General features: G+C 38.1%; 1 protein-coding gene across 1 annotated transcript in view; it reads left to right on the plus strand.

Annotated features, from left to right (window-relative positions):
• Positions 1-13,070, plus strand: part of ARL5B (ARF like GTPase 5B) — a 30,107-nt gene extending 17,037 nt beyond the window's left edge. The window contains exons 4-6 of the mRNA XM_084783512.1: positions 2,818-2,901; positions 5,218-5,369; positions 6,779-13,070. Coding sequence (XP_084639638.1) covers positions 2,818-2,901; positions 5,218-5,369; positions 6,779-6,827 — 285 coding nt within the window. The 3' untranslated portion in view covers positions 6,828-13,070. The remainder of the gene's footprint in view (positions 1-2,817; positions 2,902-5,217; positions 5,370-6,778) is intronic.
• Positions 13,071-13,414: the final 344 nt, after the last annotated feature.

The raw sequence follows: 13,414 nt of genomic DNA on the forward strand, positions 1-13,414 counted from the left end.
AGGGATAAAATATTTTGAGCATACTTTTTCAAATTGCATCCCAGATTTTCAGGCTTGCAGGCCATCCCCAGCTTTCACTATCATTTTAAAGGTTTTTACACTTTTTTCTCTAGGATTAAAAAATGGCCAAGAACATAGCATTTCTACTATATATTTATTGAGTGTTTTGAAACATGGGAAGAAATTCTTATACCAAAAGTAAAGTAAATAGAGGAGTTGGGCAAGAGAAGCCACTCTGAATATATTAACTTGCGCAAACTTCCATTGCATGAGAGAACAATTCCCCAGTGCTCAGTTGCTGACACGATTGTCGAAGGCTCAGGCCTGTGAGTGAGTGACTAAGGAGCACAGGGAGCCTCATCCGGAGAGAGGAGTGTGCCCCGCCATGATGGGCCTTGAGAAATGTCTGCAGGCCTCCACAGAGGAGCAGCGTCTAAGCAGGGAGCTGCCATGGTGTCCTGTTGTCACTTACTAGTTCAGTATTTGGGGGATGCATCTCCATTGTCTTCACTTGTGCTTGTACGCCTGCCTACCGGCAGGTCTCTGTGATGCTCAGGTGCGGGTTTTGAGTTTCATCATTTAGAATAGTGCTGTATAGTTGTGCATGTAAGCCTTCTTTGTAAGGAGATACAGCTAAGAAACGATGTTTTCTAAAATGACATTTTGAGAAAATTGGATCTGGGAGAGAGTATAATGCAAAGAACTTTTGGTGCACAAGTTTGGTGCATACATTTTAAAAACATACTTTGTGCACCTGTATTACTCACATTGTTTTGTGTGTGTGCTATTCCAGTGCGATGCGTGAGCCAGAATGGCATGCTGCCAGCATGCAACCCTTGTAATGGCCCTGAATTATTTTCTTTGCGGGGATTGGGAGGGACAGAAGTGGTTGGTAGGTAAATATGGTTATAATCCAGCTGAGTACACATTTGTGCAGTAAACTACTACTGGAAGAATAGCAGCATTTTAACATACTCTGATAAAGAGTACTTTTTCAAAGTTTGTTGTCAAAGTGTATAGTTAACTCCAGCTGTGAAGAAAAGCAGTTCTTACACACAAATAGGTTAAAGATGATTCAAGCCGATCCAAGTGCACTCAAAGCACTTGGATAGGGTACTTTTTGAAATTGCTGACAATCTAGCCTTAGCCTGGGTCCAAACAAAGATGCCTTACTACTGATTCTATTAGCATTAAGTATTTTTCTAGTAAACCATCACTACAAGTATATCTCAGTTACCACAAAGAATTTATTGCAACACACCACCATGATCCGTTACGTTTGCAGACCTTGATTCCAGGAAAGATTTTATGACGTGATGTTTCACTGATCACTTTGTTCACCTTGCAATCTTGTGTAATCTTGCATTGAGAAAGCTGTTTTAAGATGGCCTTTCAAAGTGAGCATCTCCATTGTAATGCAAGCGGTTCCAGATGTTAATTCCTGATACCTTCCTCTCATTAATCCAATTATTTCTCAATATTCTGCCTATTCTTTGCCTTGGTCCCTCACTTGCTAATCCTTCTAGTTTGTATTGAGATTACTGTTCTCCATAATTTTATAGTTATCCTGTAAATGAATTCCAGCCTCTCTGTTGTAATTTGGCTTATCTTAATGTCTTATATGATGCATGGCACTATTTACCCTTGTTTTTAACCCTTTCTTCTGCATAGTTTGGTTTAGTAGCTATTTTTCACGATTTTCTTGTTTGTACTTAACAAAGTTCTTTTTACTTAGTTTTTCATTTGCTTGTATTTTTAATGTTTAAGATCTACTTTAGGCCGGGCGTGGTGGTACACACCTTTAATCCCAGCACTCGGGAGGCAGAGGCAGGTGGATCGCTGTGAGTTCGAGGCCAACCTGGTCTACAAAGTGAGTCCAGGATGGCCAAGGCTACACAGAGAAACTTTGTCTCGAAAAACCAAAAAAAAAAAAAAAATCTACATTAGATACACACACACACTGGATACACACACACACACACACACACACACTCACGCACATGTGCACGTGCACTCATGCACATCTCTCATCCCACCCTGACACGAGGCTGCATCCACAGATAGTCTCCAGTTTCCTTGCCAGTTTCCTGTTCCACCTACATCTTAGCGTATTAGTGTCAGTACATGGAATTTAGTGCCCTTCAGCACACTTTCTTCTTGAGCTTTTATTGCTGAGATTTTTTTTTCTTTAAGAAAAATGCTATACTTGTTATTTTTTTAAAACATACTTAGCTTTTTTTTTTTTTGTCAAAATAACTCTTCCTTTAAAAGGCAAAAGACCTTATACATAAAGTAGCCAATTACTGATTGTCTAAAATTCAGTGGTTCTCAACCCTCCCAAACCCTTTAATTTAGTTACTTATGTTGTGGTGACCCCCCCCCCCACACCATAAGATTGTTTTCCTTGCAATTTTGCTACTGTTACAAATTGTAATGTAAGTATCTGATATGCAGGATAGTTGGACCCACAGGTTGAAAACAAATGGCTTCAATGGATGGTAGAATAAGGATGATGAAATTTAATGAAAGAATGTAAATTCCTGTCTTGCGGTAAACATTTCTTTTTATTACACACAGTCAGGAGCTTGGTAAAGTTAGATTGGTCTTGCTTTTTAATTGCTGAAGTTGCAAGTTTCTCTTTTGTTAACACTTGGATCTCCTTCTGGTTGTGCTTCCGTGTTTGGCTCTCCCTGATGGAAAAGCACTACTGTTGTATGGCAGTGACGACGCCAAGTGAGCTAATGTCACTGCAATGATTTTTGCAGAACACTGACCATGCAACTTATTTTCTTCCTTTATTTTAAAATTGCCTTCTAGTTCATCATTCTTGTTGTCGATAGCATTGACAGGGAACGACTGGCCATTACAAAAGAAGAATTATACAGAATGTTGGCTCATGAGGTAAATTTTGAAAATAAATCTTTAAAACATGATGGAGTAAGTTATCTGTGTATTGGTTTTGTTCTGTGAATATGATTAATGTGAAACAATGTTGCTAATTTCATCATAAGCAAAAACTATATATTAATCTGAGTCAAAATTAAGCCTGTTATTTTTGCTTGCTACAACTATTAAAAGTTAAGTATTATTTTTTCAGAATTAAAGCTACTGATTCATGCCTTTTTAAAAATGATAAATTACAATTAGAGACATATGGTGGGGGACCAACAAAACTTAAATGTCTTCCAGCCAAGAGTTTATAACTTTAATGAATAATTGAGATAAAAAAATTGACAATAAACATATTCTTGCATGTGCTGTTTAACATAAGGTATGAAATGCATTATGAGATCTTTGCTGTCTGATTTTCTTTGCTTCTCAGAAGTTTCTAGAATCTTAAATGTAATGATTGTTATCCCTGTGCATAGATGTGCAATATTAAATTCCATGTTTTTAAAATGAATATCTTTCTGTAACATACATTTTTCACATTTGAGTTTTAAAATTAATTTTATAAGTTGGCATATATAAGTCGGTACTTAATGGTATTTTCTTTTCTTAATTAATTAATTTATTCATTTATTTATTCATTTCACATCCCAATCATAGCCACCTCCCTCCTCTCCTCCTGGTTCCACCCTCCCTCTTCCCCCATCTTCCTTCCCTTCTCCTCAGAGAAAGGGAGCCCCACCCCCACCCCAGCCCATGCCAGTACACCAAGTCTCATCAGGACCGAGTGCATCCTCCTCCCCTGTGGCCAAGGGGAAGTGATCAAAAAGTGGGCAAAGGAGTCCATGTCAGAGACAGCCCCAGCTCCCCTTACTAGGGGACCCACATTAAGACCAGCTGGCTACATCTGTGTGGGGGGCCTAGGTCTAGTCCATGCGTGGTCCTTGGTTGGTGCTTGAGTCTCTACAAGCCACTTCCCACAAGACTGTCAATGCTTTGCCCAATGTTTGGCTGAGTCTCAGTGTTATGATCTGCTGCTGGGTGGAGCCTTTCAGAGGACAGCTAAGCTAGGCCTAAATGGTACTTCCATGCAGTGTGTCATTTTACTTTGTTCATAACCCCCTCCCCCACTGCCTGCCTTCACTGGCCCTTGTCTCCTTCTGCTGGTCACCTTCCTCCCTACAAATAGTCCTCCCTTCTGCCTTCATGCCACATGAGTTCCATCGTATTCTCTCCCTCCCTTTCTGCTCCCTCACAATCTGCCCCCCCCCCTTCTCTTTCTACTTGGTCGTTTCTGCTTTGATGATTGCTATGCTTATGTACGTGTATGTACACACACACACACCCACATACACACACACACACACACACACCAGTTTAAAGCTAAATCATATGTATGAGAGAAAATATACTTGTCTTTCTTAGTCTGACTTATTTCTTTTAGCATAATGATCTTCAGTTCTATCCACTGCCTTTAAAAAGTTATATTTCATTTGTCTTCATAGCTGAGAATTTTCATCGTATGTGTACCACATTTTCTAATCAATTACTGATGGACATCTAGACCACATCCATTTGGGGCCATTAATGATCAGTACAGCATGTATCTCTGTGGCCTGTTGGCTTGAGACTTCTTGAAGTGACTACATAGTACTATATAGCTGGGTCATATGGTATTATATTTTTTATTTTTTATGGGAATTCCATACTGTCCACCATTGTGGGTGCATAGATATTCACCCTCACCAGCACTGGAAACACATTAGATTCACCCATGTTAATATTCACTTAGCTAAAAAATATGCACATAGCTGAAGTGATTTCAGAAGTGATAATATTTCACTGTATAAGTATGTCACAGTTAATCTGTTCTGTCATGTTGTGTCACAGCATTGTGATTGTTAGTAAAACAAAAAACAAATAAACAAGAAAAGCCACAGTGAACACCATTTGGTGAGTTAAAGTTCTGTGAAGTTTAATACCTCGTTCCCACCTGCATAAAGTACCATACATGTAGTATTAAGTCAGTGTTTACTCTGAGGTTTGTATTCTTTTCAATCTGGCCATTTTTATCCAAAAGTAACAAAATAATTGAATTATCTGTCTTACATATATGCTTTGTTAGGATGAATCATTAAAACGAGATTAAGATTATTTTAAAATTAAATGTTAGTACAAGATTATTTGAAAATAGTGGTGTTTTACTTTAACTAGCCAGCAGGGTATGCTTTACACCCTCACTTCATAGTTTAATTTGTTTTATGATAGTTCACACATTAATTTGATTCTTGATTGTTCACAAGTTTGAATGTTTTGTGTCAACTGCAGGATTTAAGGAAAGCTGCAGTCCTTATCTTTGCAAATAAACAGGACATGAAAGGGTGCATGACGGCAGCTGAAATCTCCAAATACCTCACCCTTAGTTCAATTAAGGATCATCCATGGCACATCCAGTCTTGCTGTGCGCTGACAGGAGAGGGGTAGGTGTCTTGGGGTTTCTTGAAAGGTGTTTCTCAGTTCTCAGCCACCTCCGTAAGTCCCGGTCCTCATTGCTTTGACTGTTTCCCTTAAACGTGGGTTTCATATTGTTTCTCAGGCTTGGGAGTTTGAAATAATACTAGTGAGCAATTTACCAAAAACTTCTTCATATTTTCAACATACATGCAATATTCTTAAGGCAAAAGTAGCTTTGGAATTAAATGTTTAGAATTCAGGTTTTTTGTTCATCTGTTGCTTTCATCATTTACTTATTAAGCAAAACTGTAATGTTACCCGAATTAAAGAAAAAGCTTTAAAAAAAATTACATGTTTTATGAAAGGACTTAACGAAGTCAGTCTTCTCCAAGAAAGCATCTCCTGAATTATCATGAGTCCTTTCAGGAGGCATGCTTCTAGAAGATTTGCCAAGTGCCACTGTGGCCTATTCTTGCTTTTCTTTGAATGTGACTGTAGATCCTGCGTCAAGGAGAGGCTGGTGTGTCATGTATGACTACTTAGCTCATGCCGAGGATCCTCATAGCAATCTGACTACTTGGTTTTTCTCATACTCAAAATAGCTGGCAATGTAACAGCTAGGTATAGACCCTGTTACTTTCCATTCTTTAGAAATTGGGTAAATAAAAAGTTTCTGCTATTTTTTATAGTGATTATAGCTCCTTTTAAAGGACTGAAGTAGGTATCGTTTACAATCTTGATGAGAAAACAGGACAAACTGAACCTTCAAGATGAGACAAAAGGGCTGGAGAGATGGCTCAGAGATTAAGAGCACTGTCTGTTCTTCCAAAGATCCTGAGTTCAATTCCTAACAACTACAAGGCGACTCGTAGTCATTTATAATGAGATCTGGTGCCCTCTTCTGGCATGCAGGCATACTATGTAAATACTGTATAAATAATAAATAAATATTTTTAAAGGATGGGACCAGAACAATTTGCCACTTTGTTTAAATGGTTAAGATCATTTTGCTTGAGTGACACTTCCATTAAAATTGCACTTAGGACATTATTTGAAGGTTGTCCCTGATGGAGGCTGGGGAACTGGCTCAGTTGGTCAGCTGCTTGGCCAGCATACACAGAGCTCTGGGTTCCATCCTCACTGCTGAACATGCTGAGCATGGTGGCATATGTCTGTAGGCTTAGCACGCAGAGATGGAGTCAAGGCAGCAGAGTGAGAAGCTTAGCTTTATTCTCTCTGCATAGAGAATCTGAGGCTCGCTTGTGCTGCATGAGACCCTGTTCCTTGCGGGGATAAAAAGAGGTTGTCACTAATACATGGGAATAGCATTTGACTGTAACAAGAACTTTTGAGTAAGGCTTAACATTAATAAGTATGGCTTCAATCATTCAGCAGAAAGTTTCTAATTTCTAAAATACTTTTGTCTTTTGTTTAGGTTATGCCAAGGTCTAGAATGGATGACCTCCAGGATTGGTGTGAGATAATTTTTTGCTTGAAAAAGACTTCTCTATTTATTCCGTGACATGAACATTTTTCCTAATACCTTTGGCTGCTGAGGCAGCAGCATGTTTAATTTATAACAACACAAACCTCTGAGCAACACTTGAATCAAGTGCCGCTGTACTGGAACATAGAGATGTTTTCTTACCTTTGTTTCAAATGCACTAATCTTCAGTTGGATGAGCGTACCATGTCGCTATGTTTGCAGCAACAGAGCTCTTCTGACTGCGTGTTCTAATTATTCGGTGACTGCCTTGTAAAAACTGTTTGTCATATGGTTCCTGTTATCTGACGTTTGTTATGTCCTTTAACCACCAGTTCCCTTACTTCTCGGCCACCACTCCCTCCTTCCCAGGTACTTACTGGTGCGACAGAACAGTAGCAGGAATCGTCGTGTACTCTTGCTCCAGCGCTAAACATTTGTTTCTCTACAAACCCTTCTCATCTTTTAGACAGAATTAATTACAACAAAGAACATCTACCTAGAAGCTCTTTGTGTGTGTAAGAGTAAGCATCATGAATACTTGCCTTTAAATTTCCCTCACCTCATTGCATGTCATAGTATAATTTTAAGTTGCTCTTTGCATGGGAATTAAGTACTCCATTTATTTATGGAATGAGTTAAGTTCTCGTTTGTACCAGCAGTATTTGGTTAGAAGCTAATCAACGCGAAGCATGAGTTTGAAAGCCCAGCTTCAATGATTGTGGTTCCATCTGACAGCTGAAGAGCCTTCTGTGTGTGGGTAACGGTCAGAATTTAGTAAAACACACCAACATGAAGTTAAAGCTAGGACACTGGGAGTTTGTTTTCCATCCGTTTACTGCCTGCTTTATTGTCAGCAAAACCTCAGCTATTTTGTCAGAGATACCACACCTGCTTTGGGCAGCAGCCAAAGACTGAACAGTTCTTTTTATTTGTTAGATTTGTAGTAGTATCTGTCAGAGCATCTTTATCACCAGCAGTATATTACTGAAAGGCAAAATAATATGGCCTTTCCATAAATCTGGCTGAGGATGATGTGAGAGAATCTTCAAATGCTCCCTGTCCCCACCCCCTAGTCTCTGTGTAGGTAGCCTTGTGTCCTGAACTCTTATAGGGTACTGCTGAATCTAACCCTAGCTTAGAAAATTCCCAGGACACTCAACAATCATGTTTGTTCGTCCGTTCGTTCTTTTCTTTCTTTCTTTCTTTCTTTCTTTCTTTCTTTCTTTTTTTTTTTTTTGATAGGGTTTCTCTAAGTATTCCTTGTCCTGGAACTCACTAGGTAGACAAGGCTGTCATATTCTTAGCAACATAAGTGGTTTTATTGGTTACAGAAATGAACAAAAAGACCCTAATGCACCAGGCTTACTGGACGGTATTAACAGTTCCCAAAAGTTGAAAGTGAGAATGAACTCTTAAGGAAAAGGCAGACAAGTGTTGTCATTACCCGTGTCTATGTCACATTTGTCACTTGCTGTGTGAAGGGGATAAAATGTGTACTAAGGGGTGGTTCTTCATCTTTGCAGTGTTTTTTATTTGGATCAAAATAAGCTCCAGTGTTCATAAATACCTGCTCAAAATTGGTATTTTAATTTCAGGTCTTTTGTATGTAAGTTGCCTTAAATTTTGCTCTCTTTTCAGGTGTACTCATTTGTTACATTTAGTTAATTTAGTTGAACTTACTATTTTTAGTGTTTGCACCCTTGATCTGAGAAAGCAGCCAGAGGAAAAGGTTTCTGGACTTGGGAAACTTGTTCAAACTTTGAATCTTTTTCTTAGTGGTTCTATGCCAACCAGAGGATAAGTTTAAGAGTGTGTGTGTGTGTGTGTGTGTGTGTGTGTGTGTGCGCGCGCGCACGCGCGCGCGCTAAATATAACTCATAATCAAAATCGATAGAGAAAAGCAGATATAAATTAATGTCCATGGTGGCTGTGGGGTGGGGGTGGGAGCTGAGAAAATTCCTGTTACCTAAAGCACATTTTGCTTCAAGTTTACTTCATTATATTGTTTATCATAATATAAAAATTCTCATAAGCCAATGTTTCTTATAAAATAATTGCCTCCTTGTATGTAATAAGAGTGGCTTGTTCAGTTTTCTTCTATCAGATAATATGGTTATTTTTATATTACCACATCAGCATTATATTGAAAGTGTTTTTAATAGTTGATTGTATTTTGTTAAACGGCTACCAGTATAGATGCAGATTTGCTATCTAATTGTTAAAAGTACAGTTTATTTTCCTTCTAAATCCCCCTTTAAAAGCATATGATTAGTTTGGATTAGAAGCCACGTCTGTTAGCTATTTGAAAGTGAAATCGGCATTCAAGAAGACAACGTGCCATTGGTTGGAATACGGTCCATGGGAGGTTCCGGGAGGCCCGGGAAGCTGTCCTCAGCAGTCTCTCAGTTCACAGCAGTAGGAACCTAGTTATCCTGTACTCCAAGAGAACGTTTGGACCCAAACAAATATACAATGCTAAAGCATCTGACTTGAATGTTTGCTGTAAATCAATGACTGTAAAATACTATTTCATGAAAAATGGAAATGTGTGATGGGTGCCTTTGTTATTGTGAGGCGAGTTCTCAATTTTTATTCTGTTCTTTCGAAGTCACATTAACATGATGAGATGGAGGGAAGTTGTCTTTGTTTCACGTTCTCCTTTGTCTCCACATGTTATTTAGTAAAGTTTGTATTATACAAGAACGTCCCACACCGACTTTACACCTTCAGAAGGTTATCTTGTTGTTTTAACTAAAAAAATTAATTAATTAAGTTTTAGCTAAAGTCTTTTCAACATGTTACAGCTAAGAATACAAAAAACTACCCTTGCAAATCACATGTGCCATTTTCTTACCTGAGCATGTTATCTTCACCTACAAGCACATTTGAGAATCACTATAGATGCAGCACTCGCTTTTGTAAGGGAATGCACTAAATATTTTTATTGTTAATAATATGATTTAATTTCTTAAAATCTGAACTATTAATATATATAATCTATTGAAAACTGAGGATTGAATATATAATGTTTGCTTTAGGTTCTTGTGTTAACATTCTTAAGGGGATAGTACTTTTATTCTATATTCACTAGAGAAACAATATATACATTTCATTCTTTTAAAAAGATTTAAATAACTCCGGTAGTAATAGCCGCCCCCCCCCCCCACCCCCTTTTTTTTAAGTGGGGAAAGGCTAGAGACAGAGCCACTAGGAGCCATGGTGAGCACCAATGCATGATGTTCCCTTCTCTGCATCACCAGTGCTGGGGTTGCCATAGGTATTGTAATTAAATTCATTGTAGCATAAAGAGTTCTTTTTCTGTGGAAACAATGAGGGATGCAGACAATGTATAAACAATATTCTCTGATGCTACCAAGTCTGGTATTTCAGAACATATTGTAAGTAGAATTGTTTCCAAGGGCATTCATTGTTTCCTCTGTGTTAAATGTGCATTAGCAAACACACTGGGATTATGTCTCTACAGGATGAAGTTTTATTGGCATGTACCTCTGGCAATGAATTTTATGAGCCAACTTTTTATCTGTGGCTTTGGAACAGAATCCTTACACACCTAAACTTTAGTTCTAAAGATCCTTTATCTTCTGTCAGGCGGGTCACCTCAAGAAGCAACTTGTCTTGTCTAGCCAACATTGTGCTTCCTGTCTAAAGTGGATTCCTATTTTAATCTGCCCATTTATCATGGGTCTAGTTGACCTAAGACACTATTGTTCATGGCCTTCTTTTTGTTCTTCCCAAACTGAGGAGCCTTTAAGTAAACTAAGTTTCGAATAGATCTTCTGTTTTTAATATTCTGAAGCCTTATGTAGCACTATTACTATCTTATAATGTCTAGAATAATATAGAACTGCTTCTAGTAGCAGATTTAAATCTTTTTTTTCCACTGTTTGATCCCTGCTCCCAGTGTCATTTCCTCTAGTGTGTGTATACAATCAGTGTAAATTAATAATCCTCCTGGGTTATTGCCCCTTCTGGGCAGAAGAGAAGTTGTATTCATCAGAAAATGGCATTGAGTTGCTTACAAATAGCACCCATGAGTGTTGGAAATTCTCCTAGGGAACTTAGCTCATTTTTCTGGCTCTGCTGATTGAAGAGAAGTGGTTAGCTTTTTCTGTTTCCTGCCTTTAAGACATTGCAAATACTTTGACCTTCCAGTACTGAAAGAGTAGCATTGGCTAGGACATCGGTATGTTACAGATTTAAGTCCACGTAAGTGTGAAAATGTCTATAATGTTTTCCAGGTCATCTCTTTATTCATTTAGTATCAGTGTGAAGACTTTTAAAACCCAAGAGCCATGTTTAAGGGGGATGAAAAGATACATTTTAAGAATTCTAGATGACCAAAGCCAAATAAAGGTCAATAGAAACAGGGAAGGGATTCTGTTTCATTTTAGAGTAAGAAAAAAAGTGTTCAGTTGGGCCTAAAAATCAATTTTAATTGTGTATTTTGTGAAATGCTTCAGTGTTTATTTAGAAGTTTAGAAATATCCTCAGAAACAAATTCAAAATTAGACAAATTTGGTATAGTAAAGACATCTAAAATTAGGTAAGGAAATATGGATGGCAGAGTGTGGATTTTCCCCCTTCCTTGCATTTAATTCTAGCAACATGGGAGAGCTAGGTACTGTACATTGCATTTAATATGGCTGAGAAGCCTGAAGACTGGTTAGCATTCTGTGGTTAGAATCTGGAACTTTAGTCACACAGAGCTCCTGGAATGGAGAAGTAATAATATGTAGACTGAGTATAGAAAATAAAACTTCTAAAAGAATGAAAATGTTTTCTTGCACAACTTGTCAAATTTTAATTTTAAAACAATTACCCCCTTTTTCAGTCCACAAGGTGCTTTCAGTGTCTGGGATGTTTTGCAATGCCATAAATCCCCCTTCACCCAAAAGTCTTTGAAGAAGCAGAATTCCCAGCTGAAGGAGTCTGATTGTTGGGTGGGGCTTTTGTTTTCTTCTTTGTTTCCCAGCTGCACAGTGAAAAGCATCCTTGCGTCCAGTGTACCTGAGCAAAGCGCTCTGTCAGTATTTAGTTCCCTGTGGGAAGGAAGGGAAAACTCTGCGGTATGATTGCTGATGTCAGACAATGACAGTGTGCTAGAACAGCAAGCGGCCATCATTTGATCTCAGTAGTTAATGATTTGTTGGCATGTTTTAGCTGTAGTCATGAAAGGTGGTAGTCATTTTAATCTTAAATTTTTTCCTCAGGAAATTCAGAGATGTTGAGGCCCCGTTTTTTTTTCTCTTGGGGTAAACTTTCAGTCTAGTTGTGAACATTTTTCATCTTTGAAAATGCTTTGAAAAAACTTGGCTGCTGTTTAATTGAAATTGTGAAATAAAACGATGGTTATGGGGACAGTGTTCCACTTCTGGGACAGTGTTCCACTTCTCCATGCTTGTCTGTTCCACAGAACATAGTTTAAACTAGGAAAAGACCAGTTACAGCCTTGCTGTAGAATTTATTCTAATGGGAGTGTAATGGTTTAACTATACATTCTTGTCTTCACATAGAACTTGGTGCTTTCTAACACGAACGAGAAAACAGGCCCTGTACTCATTGCACTTCTGGCTCAGAGTGTAAAACTCTTTAAATGTACCTGTATGTTCATTTCATAAGATTTAAATATACATTATTCATTACATCTCAGGCTTGTGCAAGTGTTCTGACAATATCTTTGCCATAGCTTGGTCCAATAGAAGATACTATTAATAAGATCAAGGTAGGATTCCATCTCTGTGTGTGCCGTCTGGTGTTTAGAGAGCAGCAACCAGTGTCTTTCATGCCACATACTGCTTCTGAACTCTAAGTAAGCAACCGACATGTGTGCCATTGCCCTAATACTTACGTGCTAATCAGAAAATGTAAAAGCAAATTCCAAATGCATTTCACACCATCACTCTCCACAAATGGTTCCAAGTTTGTTTGATTGTAAGGATGTTTAAAAGATACAGTTTGTGAATTTTAATACTTTTCACTATCATAAAATGCTGTTTTTATATGTTAGGTCATATTCATGACTTTTTATTTCTGCAATTATGTTCTAATGAATTGTGTGCATGCCAACTTACCCAAGTAAAAAGATGCAGTTTGCCCTGGAATGTTAATCTTTTAGACAGGTTTTGGCTCATTTGCAATCATGGTGCAATACAGCATAACATCCACTTGTTTTCAGCTCACAGTTTAATTTTTGTCATAATAAATACTTTTCCAATATGAAGTGTAGCCTGTGTTTTCTTTTCGTGATGGAATGTAGTTTAACAGTCCTTTTGGTTATAAGTTCTAGAAACTCAGATAAGCGAACAGAGGAATTTTATGACAATGGTGATGTGGTAGAGCCTCAGAACCCAAGGTGAGAAATACAACTCAGCTCCAAAGCTCTCAGACCAATGATTGTGAAGAGCCAGGGAATTACCTTCCTTCTGCCCATCTTTCTCCTATTTTCCTGTCCATATGGCAAGTCTTAAGTTTCTTTATACAGGAGAGAAAACTCAGGTCACTGTTGGAGTTTCAGAAATAATTCCCTCTTTCCTAGAGAACTTCACTGGCTGAGTATAGGCATTT

This window comes from Acomys minous (assembly GCF_964271855.1).
Source record: "Acomys minous genome assembly, chromosome: 5".
Taxonomy (NCBI): domain Eukaryota; kingdom Metazoa; phylum Chordata; class Mammalia; order Rodentia; family Muridae; genus Acomys; species Acomys minous.